This window comes from Astyanax mexicanus, chromosome 8 (genome assembly GCF_023375975.1).
Source record: "Astyanax mexicanus isolate ESR-SI-001 chromosome 8, AstMex3_surface, whole genome shotgun sequence".
NCBI classification, from domain to species: domain Eukaryota; kingdom Metazoa; phylum Chordata; class Actinopteri; order Characiformes; family Acestrorhamphidae; genus Astyanax; species Astyanax mexicanus.
In genome coordinates, this window is record NC_064415.1 from 18,100,269 (window position 1) to 18,115,463 (window position 15,195).

Consider the following 15,195-nt stretch of genomic DNA (forward strand, 5'->3'; position numbering starts at 1 on the left):
GTGTGCGCGATGAGGGCAAAGGGATGTGATCTGCCTGCAGGATTAAGACAAACTGCCGATCTTCAATACCTCTGGGAGCTTCCCAAAGAGGACGCTCGATACATTTACCAAAATGCCAGCACAGCTAAGTGTGCAGCGAAGCACTGCAAACCAGACTCAGCGTACACACAGCACCGCCCTCAGCACTGACTTAAAAACAGTTGCACTCATAAACACACACACACACACACACACACACAGACAGCAGCCTATACTCTTAGCAAAAAGAACTCAGTATAGCAGGAAAGAAAAAGTTCTGTCAGTTGTAACAAAGAAGCATTTAAAACATTTTCAGCTTTTCCATCAAGGACTCAAAGCATTTGGCAGTATAATTAATTTAAACGTTCAACTGGCTTTTTGAGTCATGTTTTTTTTAATGTAACTGTTGTCCTTTCTACAGAACACTACTGAACCTGCCAACCTTATTAAATGTCTGTTGTGGTTGCATTAATCATATACAGCTCTGGAAAAAAAATAAGAGACCACATTAGTTTCTGAATCAGATTCTCTTATTTTGCTATTTATAGGTAAATGTTTGAGTAAAATGAACATTGTTGTTTTATTTTATAAACTACAGACAACATTTCTCAAATGTTCCCAAATGCCAAATAAAAATATTGTCATTTAGAGCATTTATTTGTAGAAAATGAGAAATGTCTGAAATAACAAAAAAGATGCAGAGCTTTGAGACCTCACATAATGCAAAGAAAACAAGTTCATATTCATAAAATGTAAAAGTTCAGAAATCAATGTTTGGTGCAATAACCCTGGTTTTTAATCACAGTTTTCATGCATCTTGGCATGTTCTTCTCCACCAGTTTTACACATTGCTTTTGGATAACTTTATGGTACTCCTGGTGCAAAAATTCAAGCAGTTCAGTTTGGTTTGATGGCTTGTGATCATCCATCTTCCTTTTGATTATATTCCAGAGGTTTTCATTTTGGTAAAATCAAAGAAACTCATTATTTTTAAATGGTCTCATTTTTTTCCAGAGCTGTATTCACAATATTTTGTCAGTGTTGCAACAAATTATTATCTGAAAAAAAATATTATTCTGATTCTGATACAGTACAGTACAAGTCAATGCAAGTTGGAGGACACCTAACTTTTTTTCAATTTGGAGGTTTTTATAGTTCTCATTTAATCTTTTTTGTTCGCTGGTCTCTAATATGAATGAATTCTCTGTGAGGCGGATTTATTAGATGGCAAAAGTCCATTAACTATATTGAAAATAAAACCAAACCAAAAAAAATTAAAACCTCTTGTAATGTCACGACTCATCAGCAATGTTTAAATTACCTTTGAGCCAAACTTTGAATGTTAGTTTGGGTAAAAAAGGGTCAAATAGTTAAGACAAAACATGTCCTTATATCAATTATATGACAGGAATGAACAAATAGCTTATTTTATGTTGTTTGTTTATACCTTTTGAAAATTTTAAATTAATTAAAAAGGTCACTGCCTATTTTAAAAGTTACATTACTTGTATGTGATCTATAAAATGTATATTATTCATATTAAAACCTTTAAAGAAAACAAGATGTTACATAATTGTAATGTAAGAAAATGTAAAAAAGTTTTAAAAAAATGTAATACTTATACAGTGTGTAAGCTTTCAAACAAGGTGAGACATCACTTAAAGTTCATTTACTTATAGGAACTTAAGTAGACCTTGAAGAGAAAAAAATATTTTTATTACTTTAAAATTACTTTTATTAAACCTTTAAAAAGGCATTATAAAGGCATATATGAACATTATAAAAGAAGCAGACTGTTTTATTAGCTTAATTTCAGATCTTTAAGTGTATCTGACTGTAGAAGTGGTATTAAGGTTAAGGTTTCTGAGGGAATATGTGATTATTGTGCTGAGTTAGGGGACTGTTCCTTCATTACACAGATCAATACTACATCTATCGACTGGCACTGCATCACCTGCAGCACACACTCCCCCCCGCTGGCTCTCAGCCTGCAGTGTTTTAGTGGGCTCCACCCCAGGCCCCTGAGGGAGAGCTGGGCAGAAAGAAATAGAGACCTGCTCTGAGCTCAGCTCTCCTCAGACAGGTCCTGAACGCCTGCAGTGATGCCTCATTCGGCCTGTCTCCGCAGTGATTAGAGGTACCGGGATTTATTGGCCTGTGGCGTCGGCGTGTTTGCTGTTGCTGAAACTTCAGAAATGGATCTAAAATCTCCTGTATAAATCAGGGTCTGCCACGCCCAACCCTCAGCTCAGCCTCACAGATCGCCCACACTGCTTCAGGCAGCTGCAGATATCTGCAGGATTCCTTTGGCCGCTGATATTTTCATTATTCTGTTCTATTCTATTTGTACATTCTGACAACTTTGTATTGCTATGAATACAAAACAAAAACAGATTTATACTTTGTGTAATGTAGTGAAGTTTGCACAAAGTCTAATATGTGGTAAATTGGACGTTTTGTGTTTATTGCATTTAACATTAGCTCTACTTGACCTACAGAACATTAGCCCAGCCACACACTTTACTAGGGCTTGACAGTATGTAAAAATATTATATAACAATGCTTAAAGACATTTTCACAATATGTAATATTTATCATGGTACATGTGATCGCAGTCAACATGCATTAGTCGTGACAGATCCATAAAAAAACACAATTTAGATACTTTCCCATTCTGTATATACATATATGAGGTGTTCTTCTTTAAACACGTAATTTGTTTTTGCAAATTTATGATCAGTTTACATTATGATGTCCCTTGACTTTAGACATGTTTGGTGTAACTTCTAGAGATGTTTACAAGAGGGAATTTTTGAGGCCTAGGCTAAAAAGGACCAATTTACTTATATACAGCAGGGGTTCTCAACTGGTCTCAGTTCAGGACCCACAATGTCTTATGGCCATTAAGCCGCGACCCACTTTTATGGAATACAAACCAAACAAATTTATTTTTGAAAAATAGTATTCAGAAACCATTTAAAAATGAATATGCGTGGATTATGCAAAGGAGCAACATGACAACTAAATGTATAAAAGTTACTACAATAAATACAATTCAAATATCAAAACTACACAAAATAAATAAGACCACAAAATGAGATGTTTCACTTCTTTGCATATCTCTGCATTTAGAGTACATTAGTAAGAAACTCTTACGGTCTCTTTTTCTCAATATAAAAGACAAGTATAAAATCAGATGAACATTTTTTTTTTCCAATGCATTTTTTTTTTTTTACACACCCAATGTGTAGTGAATGTCTTCACTATTTTAGATTATATGTGTGGCTGTATTTTTCTTTTTTAAAGCAGCATGTTTCTTTTTTAATTATTAAAATCAGTAATATAACAGAGTTAGGTGGGACGAACATTTAACAAGCATCCCTGCAGTGTCTTAAAAAAGTGCTCTCTGTATTTTTGACAGTATTTTACAAATAAATAAACAAACAAAAAATACTCCCAAAAACATAGAATTTCACACAGAAATCCGCAAAACCTACTGACAGTTGCTTTTAAATTTCTTACATATTAGAAATATGTTTTTTAAAAAGATAATCAGAAAAAAGAATCTATGCAAGAAGTAGACATATCTGGTTACTTATGTAAAATAAGAGTAAATCCTATAATCACCATGTCTGTCTCAAATAGCTAGAAACCGACATAAGAGGAAGCATCATTGTAGCATCTCATCATTGCTTTAATATTATGCAAACAGTGAGTCAATAAGTAATGACAATTTTACATTTCAGTTATTAAGCTGGTGAGAACCACATTACAGATTTAATCCAATTAATCCAGTACTTTAATCATAAATCATTTGCATAAAGTTCTAGATGAGTGTCAGACGCTCTTTAATTACAGTCTGTTCTCAGAGCAGCGCTGCAGCAGCTCATTCACTGCAGGTTTATTAGTCTTCTTCAGTGCTTTGTGTAGAAAAACAGTCATGCCTTCTCTCAGTCTGCAGTGCTCTCCTGTTTCATCAGACTCATAAATACGGTCTCGCGTGCACACTTTGATATTGAAATGAAGCCCCGCAGTAGCTGAGTGATGCTGTGTAGTACTGCTGCTGAGAATCCCGCGGGTACTCAGTCACAACAGCTGCAGCGCTGTTACTTGAACTGCTCACTTACTCACAGGATTAAGACATACCGGAAAAAAGGAAGTCTGGTGTGATATAGTCCTATGATGTGTTTTTTGATGAGTTTGAATATGCTAAACAGACAGGTCTGCCTCTTATTTGAACTTACGTTTTAACAGCTTTAATGGTTCTTAGCAAATCAACAAAAACAAGTAAGAACCTAATCTTTTTTTTTTTTTTTTTTTTTTTTTTTTTTTTTACAAAATACATTATTATATATAAATACAGTATTATTTGTTCTGTTATCTCAACACTTCTCAACTTTGTACAAACTGAACTCTAGTACAATAATTCTCAAATTTTTTTTTTTTTTTTTTTTTATTTTGAATTTTGGAGTGTTTGTTGGGCCATTCATCATTTAATTAAAAAAAGATTCCTCTAGTGCTTTTCTTCAGTTTATTTCTATTCTCTCATATCTGAAATGTAGTTACACATTTCAATTCCATTTTCTCATGTCTATCAAATCTGAAATGTATTTAAATACTTAAATTACAAGCTTTCCTTCATAGACCTCTTATTCCATTCTGTTCTCTCTGTCAATGTGTCAAATTTTACAATTTATTTACCCCCTTAAGCTTCAAAACCCATACAGAGACCCACATTTTTAGTTATTTTCAATTATATTTCTTAATGCTGAAATTTATCTACCCCCTTAAACTACAAGCACTCATACATAGACCCACATTTTAATTCTATTATCTCATATCTCTCAAATCTAAAATGTTTTTAGCCCCTTAAACTAAAAGTACCAAACACATAGACCCACATTTCAGTTCTTATCTCTTATATCTCTCAATTCTTTCATTTATTTAACCCTTTTAACTAAATGCACTAATAAATAGACCCACATTTCAATTTCTATATCTCATATCTCTCAATTCTACTGTTTATTTAACCCCTTAAACTACAAGCACCAATACATAGAACCACATTTCATTTCTAATATCTCATATCTCTCAATTATTTAATTTATTTAACCCTTTAAACTAAAAGCATCCAATACGTAGGCCCACATTTTAATTTCTATATCTCCTATCTCGATTCTATAAATGTTTTTAGCCCCTTAAACTACAAGCTTCCCTACATAGACCTCTTATTTAATTCTCTTCTCTCATAGCTCTCGATAATTAAATGTTTTTCACCCCTTAAAGTAAAAGCATCAATACATAGACCCATATTTCCATTTCCATATCTCATATCTCTCAATTCTACAGTTTATTTAACCCCTTAAAGTAAAAGCACCAATACATAGACCCACATTTCAATTCTTACATCTCATGTCTCTCAATTCTTTAGTTTATTTAACCCTTTAAACTAAAAGCACCATTAAATAGGCCCACATTTTAATTCCTATATCTCATATCTCTTAATTCTACAGTTTATTTAACCCCTTAAACAAAAAGCACCATTATGTATACCCATATTTCAAGTATATTTTCTTATATTTCTTAATTCTACAGTTTGTTCAACCCCTTAAACTAAAAGCACCAATACATAGAACCACATTTCAATTCTTACATCTCATGTCTCTCAATTCTTTAATTGATTTAACCCTTTAAACTAAAAGCACCATTAAATAGGCCCACATTTTAATTCTTATATCTCATATCTCTCAATTCTACAATTAAGAAACCCATATGTAGACCCACATTCATTATAATTATTGAATGGTCTCTGAAGCCTAAAGTCTAATCACTGAATAACTACCCTACAGTAGAAGTTGAATAATGCTACATTATGTGTCATCACACTGGATCATTTCTGGGTGCCTCCACTCACGTGCACACAAGTAAAAACACAGGTGTATACCAATACAATGCGTTCCTGCATGTATGTCATTGTTGCCACACAACCACACACAGATGCACAGCACACAGCACACTAGCCAGGCACATTCCTCAGAGCAGTATTACGTGTCTGTTAGTGTATCAGTGTCTTTGTGGCGTGTAGCTGCTGGCGTCTCTGTGCTTCTGGGAAAGATATTTGCCCGAGTGTGGAGCTCGGGCTGACACCGAGCTTTTGCAGCGGGGCTTTAGCTCTAAAGCCGGACCTTTTGTCCAGCCTGACCCAGGAATGCACCACTAAGGGCGATTCTGAGGGCCGACGTGTGAGTAACGGTGTGACTGGGTTTGGGAAAGACAGACTGTGAGAGACACATTATGTAAGAGTGAGTGAGATTGAGTGTGTGTGTGTGTGTGTGTGTTTTGTCTGCTTCCAGGTTATGTAAAGTCCATAATGGGTCGGCGCCGCTCACTCCCTCATGTTCACTCCACTGACTGGGGCATCCGGAACCAGGCTGAAAGACAGGCTGTCAACTTTGTAGTGCAAGGTAGTGCATAGCTGTCACACAAACCCTTTACATTTACATTTACAGCATTTAGCTGACACTTTTACCCAAAGTGACTTACAAGGTCTTGCCCAAGGACTCTTATTGGTGTAGCACAGCATAGTCACCCAGAACTAAACCCCAGTCTCCCATATGACGGGGTAGCTCACTAGCAGGTAGTTGTGTTATCCACTGTGCCATACCACTGTTTGTAACAGTGAAAGTCATTTTGGAGCATTTCTATTGGTCCATTCGTCATGGATGACTTATACAGCACCTTTCTAGAAACCCACAGACATTTTTACAATCAAGTTTACAACTGATTTTACAATCAGGTCCGGCCTGCATGAGATACAGCTGCCAATTGTGGAACCCAAAATGATCGTCCACCTTGAGGACTGCATCAGAGACACAGTGGACCAGTCTGGACACACGTTCACACACACACCAGCACAATTTTAGAGTTATCACTTTATTGGTGTTTTTGGACTGTAATAGAAAACCAGTAGAGGATACCATAATAGAATGACTTAAACCTTGGATCCAGGTCAACGTTCAAACGAGAAAGTCACTGTGCCACCCATGTTCATGACATATTTATATCAAACGTTTACCAAATTTTATACATCCCTTAATTTTGGTTGATACAGTATAATTCAGATATCAATATGAACACTGTAGTCATTGCTCTTGGTGTATATAATCACACACTGACAATAATATTCACACTGTAACAATATTACATCACAATTTTTATAAAGACATTTATAAGATACACAGTGTTTATTGTGTTTTGACAAGCAGAAAAATATAAAAAATGCATCAGAAATAAGTGTCATATTCTGCTGTTAACATTTCATGAAGTGCACAGCGATTTTTATTACATTTTTGTGGAAAATCATGTAATTAATGCGGATTTTTTAAAACCCCTGTAAAGAAATGTACAGTTGGGTCAGTGTTCCTTAAGCACTGATGATGTTCTCAATGTGCTTAAAAAAGCATATTCTTAATACGATAAGAAAATGTATCACGATACGATAAGATATCAATATATTGCCCAGCTCTAATGTGAAGAACAACTGCCAGATTCACGTTGTCAAACTGTAAAAATCAACAAAATGGTTTTAACTAGGTTAATCTGTCAGTTTTAAAAATAACGCTAGTTATAAACTGTATATAACTGTAGTTATGTGAGTGAGACCAATGTCAAGGCACAGCATTATATAAGCAGATCATGAAGTATTGGGAACACCTGTGTAAGTTGTGAGGTGTTATCTTGTGAGTGAGGCTGAATACTATACTGGTGGAGTTCCTGATAGTCAAGTGCAGACCTTTTTATTTAGTACGGGAGTTCTCCGCCGTGCTAATAACTGCTGTCTACATCCCACCCAGCGCTAGCATTGGTGCTAATGCTAAAGAGGCTCTGTGTGAACTCTATCGGACTATCAGCGATCTGCAGAACAAACACCCAGACGGACTGTTTATTATCGCCGGAGATTTCAACCATGCAAATCTCAAGTCAGTGCTCCCTAAATTCCATCAACATGTGGACTTTGCAACGAGAGGAGCGAGCGCGCTGGATCTTCTTTACACAAACATCCCCAGCGCGTACCGGGCGGAGCCCCGCCCCCACCTCGCTTTCTCGGACCACATGTGTGTTTGGCTGACTCCAACATACACACCACTCATCAGACGCTCCAGACCAGTTCAGAAGCAGGTGAAAACCTGGCCGGCAGGCTCCATCTCTGCCCTTCAGGACTGTTTTGAGTGCACTGCATGGGACATGTTTAGGGAGGCTGCTACTCAAGGCGATTCTGTTGATTTGGAGGAGTATGCAGCATCAGTCACTGGCTACATCAGCAAGTGTATTGATGATGTCACTGTCTCCAAGACAATCACCACACGCCCAAACCAGAAGCCTTGGATGACTGCTGAGGTACGTGCGCTGCTGAGGACCCGCGACTCCGCCTTCAGAGTGGGTGACAAGGTGGCCCTGAGGAAAGCGAGAGCCGACCTGTCAAGAGCCATCAGAGAGGCAAAGCGCGCACACGCCCAGAGAATCCACAGCCACTTCAATGACACGGGTGACGTGCGGCGTATGTGGCAAGGCATCCAGGCATTCACCAACTACAGGACAATGCCACCGTCCTGTGAACGTGATGCCTCCCTCCCTGATGCCCTGAACAACTTTTATGCACGGTTTGAGGCACAAAACAACACGATGGCGAAAAAGACCATGCCCAAGCCGGACGAGCAGGTGTTGTGCCTGACTGCAGTGGATGTGAGGAACACTCTGCGCAGAGTCAACCCACGAAAAGCTGCAGGACCAGACAACATCCCCGGCAGAGTGCTCAGGGAGTGCGCAGACCAGCTGACAGATGTTCTCACGGACATCTTCAACATCTCCCTGTGCAGCGCCACTGTCCCAACGTGCCTCAAGTCCACCACCATCGTTCCCGTGCCGAAGAAGTCCACAGTGTCCTGCCTCAATGACTACCGTCCCGTTGCACTTACACCCATCATCATGAAGTGCTTCGAGAGGCTAGTCATGAGGAACATCAAGACACGACTGCCCTCTTCACTGGACCCCCTGCAGTTTGCGTATCGTCCCAATCGCTCCACGGACGATGCCATCACCACCACCCTTCATCTCTCCCTCACCCACCTGGAGAAGAAGGACACTTACGTCAGAATGCTGTTTATAGACTTCAGTTCAGCATTCAACACCATCATCCCACAGAACCTCATCAGGAAGCTAAGCTCGCTCGGCCTCAACACCCCCCTCTGCAACTGGATCCTGGACTTTCTGACGGGGAGACCCCAGTCAGTCCGGTTCGGGGGCAGCACCTCCAGCACCATCACACTGAACACTGGGGCCCCCCAGGGCAGTGTCCTGAGTCCTCTGCTGTTCACCCTGCTGACTCATGACTGTGCTGCAAAACACAGTTCTAACAGCTTTATCAAGTTTGCCGATGATACAACCGTGCTGGGTCTCATCACCAAAGGCGACGAGTCAGCATACAGAGAGGAGGTGCAGCGGCTGACAGACTGGTGTACAGTCAACAACCTTCACCTGAATGTGGACAAGACAAAGGAAATGGTTGTTGACTTCAGGAGAGCACAACACACCCACTCTCCACTCAACATCGACGGGTCCTCTGTGGAGATTGTTAAGAGCACCAAGTTCCTTGGTGTCCACTTAGCAGATAACCTCACCTGGACCCTGAACACCAGCTCTACAGCCAAGAAAGCCCAGCAGCGTATCTACTTCCTCCGGAAGCTGAGAAAGGCCCGTCTCCCTCCACCCATCCTCACACTCTTCTATAGAGGGACCATTGAGAGCATCCTGAGCAGCTGCATCACTGCCTGGTTTGGGACCTGCACCGTCTCTGACCGCAAGACCCTCCAGCGTATTGTGAGGACAGCTGAGAGGATCATCTGAGTCTCTCTCCCCTCCATCACGGACATTTACACCACCCGCAGCATCCGCAAAGCAACCAGTATTGTGAATGACCCCACCCATCCCTCACACGAACTGTTCTCCCTCCTGCCTTCGGGAAGAAGGTACCGCAGCATCCGGTCCAGCACGACCAGATTCTGCAACAGCTTCTACCCCCAAGCCATCAGACTCCTCAACTGCAGAGACTGAACTGATGGTTTTTCTGTACATGCACACACACTCTTACCCCACTTACCCCAGAAAATGGAAAGCACTAAAAACCCTACTACCTCACTGGACTCTATTGCACACTGTGTAATAGAGGTAATTACTACCTCACTGGTCTTTTTTGCACACTTTTTGCACACTGCATAATTTGCACACTGTCTTGTTATTTATTATTCTTTGTCTGTATTGTGTTGTATTGTCTGTCTGCACTTTTGTACTGTTGCACTATTGTTCTGTCTACACTGTGTTTATGTGCACCATGGTCCCTGGAGGAACGTTGTTTCGTTTCACTGTGTACTCTGTATATAGCTGAAATGACAATAAAAACCACTTTGACTTTGACTTTGACTTTAGCCATCATGCTCATGGCAAGGCGACGTGCAGTATGGGACTTCTAGCGAGGCCTGGGTGGAACCGAGTCTAGATGGGTGGAACGTTTATTTAGCATTCCTCTATCTGCAGTGTCAGGTATGTAGGAGAAGCTCACAATAAAAGGCATTATCACCCACAGTGGACAGCACAGTGAGTGGTAGTGATGGTGAGTGGCAGCATCTGGTTAGCTTTGTCAGCGCATAGAGAAAAGTGAATGGCAGAAATCACATCATATCCCACGAACAGTGCAGTGTTGTCAAACTTACATGGGACACTAGTTTTTATACCATGACATTTGGCATTTCAGTGTATGCAAAGTTCCTCGGAGAGGTGGGGTGGGGATCATTCAACATCCTGTTATTATTAAACCTTTTTAAATGCTAAAAGCCTTCTCTGGAGAGCATAGACAGTTACTCCAACAAAAACAGGATAAACTTAATACTCTGGATTTTGGAAGAAACAGTGAATTTTCCTACTTCTGGTATACAGAAAAGTGCTGTATAACTATTTCTAGTTGAATATTATTAATAGCAGTATTATATGCAGAAGTAATAGAAGAAATAGGTTATGAAATCTGCATTATTTTTCTTCTCAGGTTCTGCTGCAGACCTCTGTAAGATGGCCATGATCCATATCTGCTCACACGTGTCTTCTTCTGCCACACTCACTGCACGGTATGACCACTCATCCTATTATTTAACTCTCTGATCCATCAGTCAATCACTTATCTTAATATTTATCATTATACATTATCTTCCCATCTACCCATCAGCTTATCCATTCATACACCTCAGGCCCATCCATCGATCCATTTATCATGCTATCATTCTGTACTCTGTTATATTTAGCTCAGCCTGACTCCCACCCCAGTGTAGGAGAGTTAAAAGGCTATCTGCCTTTTACCTCCCACTCCACATCTCCATCCTCTCTTTCTTCTATTGTTAGAAAAAGCGCCTGTTCTGTGCTCCCCCGACCCATCTCTCCACTTTCTCTTTCACCCCTCAATGTGAACAGCTCAATTAGAAGCAGCATAGCCTGAAAGATCAAATTCATTCTCTTAATGTCTTTTCCTCCATCGCTTCCTCCCTCTTTCCCTCCCCGAGCACCCTCAGACACAGTGTCTGCACTAGATGGGTTTCAACATCGTATTCATGACCCACAGAGCTGATTCTCAAACCGGGCACACTCTGAGTGCACTGACGGACCCTTTGATCTCATCATATTTATAGTGGCAATCTGGTTGGCACCATGGCCACGGTTCAGTTATTGAATCTTGTATTGATATCAGTGGTCTAATTCTATTGCCCTTCATATATTTTTCTTTATTATGTTTACTTCAATTGGTGTAAATAAGATTTTGTAAAGGTGACCTAAGCTGCATGTTCCAATTGAAGGTTTGCCTGTTGAATGTTTGTAAATGAGGCATTATGAAGTTATTATTGCAACTGAATTGCATAAAATGGTTTGTTTAAGCAAAAGAAAAAACAGACATTTGCAGTCAAGTCTAAAAATGAGGACACTCCGTTGAAAACATATTTAAAAATATAGACTTTTGATTTTTATTTGAACAATATTGAGACTTTAACTTTCGATTGTCTACTAAAATGTATAAGAGAGACTTTTGTGGTTTATCTGGCAGTACTTTTCTGATAGAATATATAAACAATATTGCATGCATTAAAAATTAAACATTTAGGAGTTAGAGTTGGAGTGCCTGAGACAACCAATTCAAGTGTATTTTATGGGTTATTGGAGTATTTTATATTATTTGGGTGATGGGTCATTATTCTCAGCACTGCAGTGACACTAATCAGCATGGTGGTGGTGTATGTGGTGTAGAGGTGGGCGATATGGCCCTAAAATAATATCATATCTAATATGTAATAATATACTATTTAATGGTATTTTCATGATAACAATACTCTTGGCAATATGACAAAACCCTGCATTTAAAAAAAATTCAAGAATATTTTCAAGTAATTTTAAATGTATTATTGTATATGATATTATATGGCACACCCCTAACTAAGATATTAAAAATAAGAGAATTTTATCAGATTTGTAATAGAAGTCAATGATCCAGAATGTCATAATATTAATAAAGCACTTAAAATATCTCCATATATCCAGAATTAAGGTAAAATAAATGAAACTAGACAGATATAATCTCTAGTCTAGTAGTCTAGTAGATATATAATGGGAAATGAGAACAGTGTGATTTTTTTTATTTTTTTTTACTAAAAACAGCAAAAAAGTAGCACCCTGATGTAATAATTAGGGGAAGGTGATATGGCACGATATTTCAGGGTATAATGTCATTCAGGATATTCAAAAATGTTGGCGATATTATTGTGTACGATATGATATGGCACACCCCTGAAGAGGTGTTGGTGTGTGTTGTGCTGGTATGAGTAGATCAGATACAGCAGTGCTGCTGGAGTTTCTAAACACCTCAGTGTCACTGCTGGACTGAGAAAAGCCCACCAACTAGAAATATGTCTTCTGTCTCTGACAGAATTGCTGCGAGGATTTGATGGCTTTCGGCTAAAAAAGCTTTAATGATGACAGGATGTTAAATGATCACCTCTCTGAGGAGCTTGAATGTTTTTTGTTTAATCTGAATAAGGAGTTTAATGGAGCAAGACTGATTTTGAATTGAATGGAATTGACTTGAGCTGAGAAGTAATAGTGTGATTGGTTGTGGTCACAGGCTGGTCGCTCAGATCCACGATGAGCTGCTGTTTGAGGTGGAGGACTCGCAGGTTGAGGACTTTGCAGGTTAGTATAAATACACTTAATGCTGTTTGTTTAGAGTGGGCTAAGCATGGATGTCTAGAACATTTGCGTTTTGCTGATGTGTGACTGTGTGCCTGCTGTTTTTTTTTTTTTTTTTTTTTTTTATTGTTTAAAACAGTGCTGGTGAAGAAAACAATGGAGTCTCTTCAGCACATTGATTGTCTTGGAGTCAGGTTAACTGTGAGTAACTAACATACGTTATTAGTGCCAAAATACAGGTTTCTATCCTGTGGGGATCTAATTATTGAAGAACAGGGTTAAAGGACGATAATAAAGTGTACAGAGAAACAGATACAGGACTACAGTCTGATCAGGGGATAATATTTGTAGAAACAAGGTGGTGGTCTTAATGATATGCTTGCAATATGCTTGCTTTACGTATGTATCACAATACTTCAATATACACTGCCTGGCCAAAAAGTAAAAAAGGTCACACACTTATATTTTGTTGGACTGTCTTTAGCTTTGATTGCAGCACGCATTTGCTGTGACATTGTTTCGATAAGCTTCTGCAATGTCACAAGATTTATTTCAGCACATCCCAAAGATTCTCAATGAGGTTAAGGTCTGGACTCTGTAGTGAACAATCCATGTGTGAAAATGATGATCTCATGCTCCCTGAACCACTCTTTCATAATTCCAGCCCCATGAATTCTCGCATTGTGATCTTGGAATATGCTCGTGCCATCAGGGAAGAAAAAAATCCATTGATGGAATAACCTGTTCTATATTCAGTATATTCAGGTAGTCAGCTGACCTCATTCTTTCAGCACATACTGTTGCTGAACCTAGACCTGACCAACTGCAGCATCAACCCCACATCATTTACTTACTTAAATCCATTTTTCTTTGGCCAGTCAGTGTATTATGATGTATATTCTTATTATGTACACCCTTAGTTCTGACTGGAATTAGGCTACCGTGACTGTACTGTAGCTTGAGGAACAATGGTCTGTCTGATGAGCACGTGATGCTGCTGTGTGTGCAGGTGCCTCTGAAGGTTTCTGTGTCTAAAGGGCGATCGTGGGGCTCCATGTGTGAACTCAGCTTCCCCCGTGCTGCTACACACACCTCTCCCTGACCCCCCCCCCCTCCTTTCAGGTTCCAGTCTGTTCGTTTATCTTCGGTTCTTGTTAAACATCTCAGTTCTATTTTTGCTCTGTCTTGTTCTGTTGTTGCCTCTCTTTCTCTCTCTCTCTCCATCGTTCCTTCTCTCAGTTTCTGTCCATCTATCTCTCTTTTTCTATTTCTCTGAGCTGCAGCCCATCGCCATGGCAACCGGACTGCAGCAGCTCTCAGTTCTCTCCCGTCCTCGCCAGCCGTATCCGGGGGCAACCGTAGGAGCAGACTGGATCGCACCAGTTCCTGTCTTCTTTTCCCCCCTCCTTCTTTCTTTTCTTTTAAAAGCCCTTGTTCACCTCTACTGTTGCATTTTTGTCCATGAATTTCTAAACTTAATTTAAAGCCATATATATTTATTTCTCTCATTTCAACTTCAACACATTATCTCTTACAACCTTGTTCATACTTTTAACCATACATTTTATTTTTATAGTCAGACTTTGTATCGGCTGCGTTATGAGCCGTTATGAGCTGTTATGAGCCAAAAATACACCTGTTCATCTATTATTAAAGGGTATTAAAAAGAGTTTTATCCTGCTTTTGTTGGAATAACAGTCTCCACTGTCCAGGGAAGACTCTTTACTAGATTTTAGAATAAGGTTTTGATTATATTCATCACAAAGAGGGACACTGCAATTAATGTTTACCTCCATTAACTCAATTCCAAAATACAGTGGAGGACCATGGTTTCAGAGAACACAACTCTACACTCTATCACTGGTCTACAGCTCAGTAATGTGAGGCTTTATATCACTTTGT

The 15,195-nt window shown here is 39.2% G+C and overlaps 1 protein-coding gene across 3 annotated transcripts in view; it reads left to right on the forward strand.

The window, feature by feature from the left end:
• Nucleotides 1–14,973, forward strand: part of LOC103041990 (DNA polymerase nu) — a 96,659-nt gene extending 81,686 nt beyond the window's left edge. For all 3 annotated transcript variants that reach the window (XM_022678479.2, XM_022678475.2, XM_022678478.2), the window contains 5 exons: nt 6,372–6,482; nt 11,114–11,192; nt 13,229–13,296; nt 13,433–13,494; nt 14,303–14,973. In XM_022678479.2, coding sequence (XP_022534200.2) covers nt 6,372–6,482; nt 11,114–11,192; nt 13,229–13,296; nt 13,433–13,494; nt 14,303–14,395 — 413 coding nt within the window. In that variant the 3' untranslated portion in view covers nt 14,396–14,973. The remainder of the gene's footprint in view (nt 1–6,371; nt 6,483–11,113; nt 11,193–13,228; nt 13,297–13,432; nt 13,495–14,302) is intronic.
• Nucleotides 14,974–15,195: the final 222 nt, after the last annotated feature.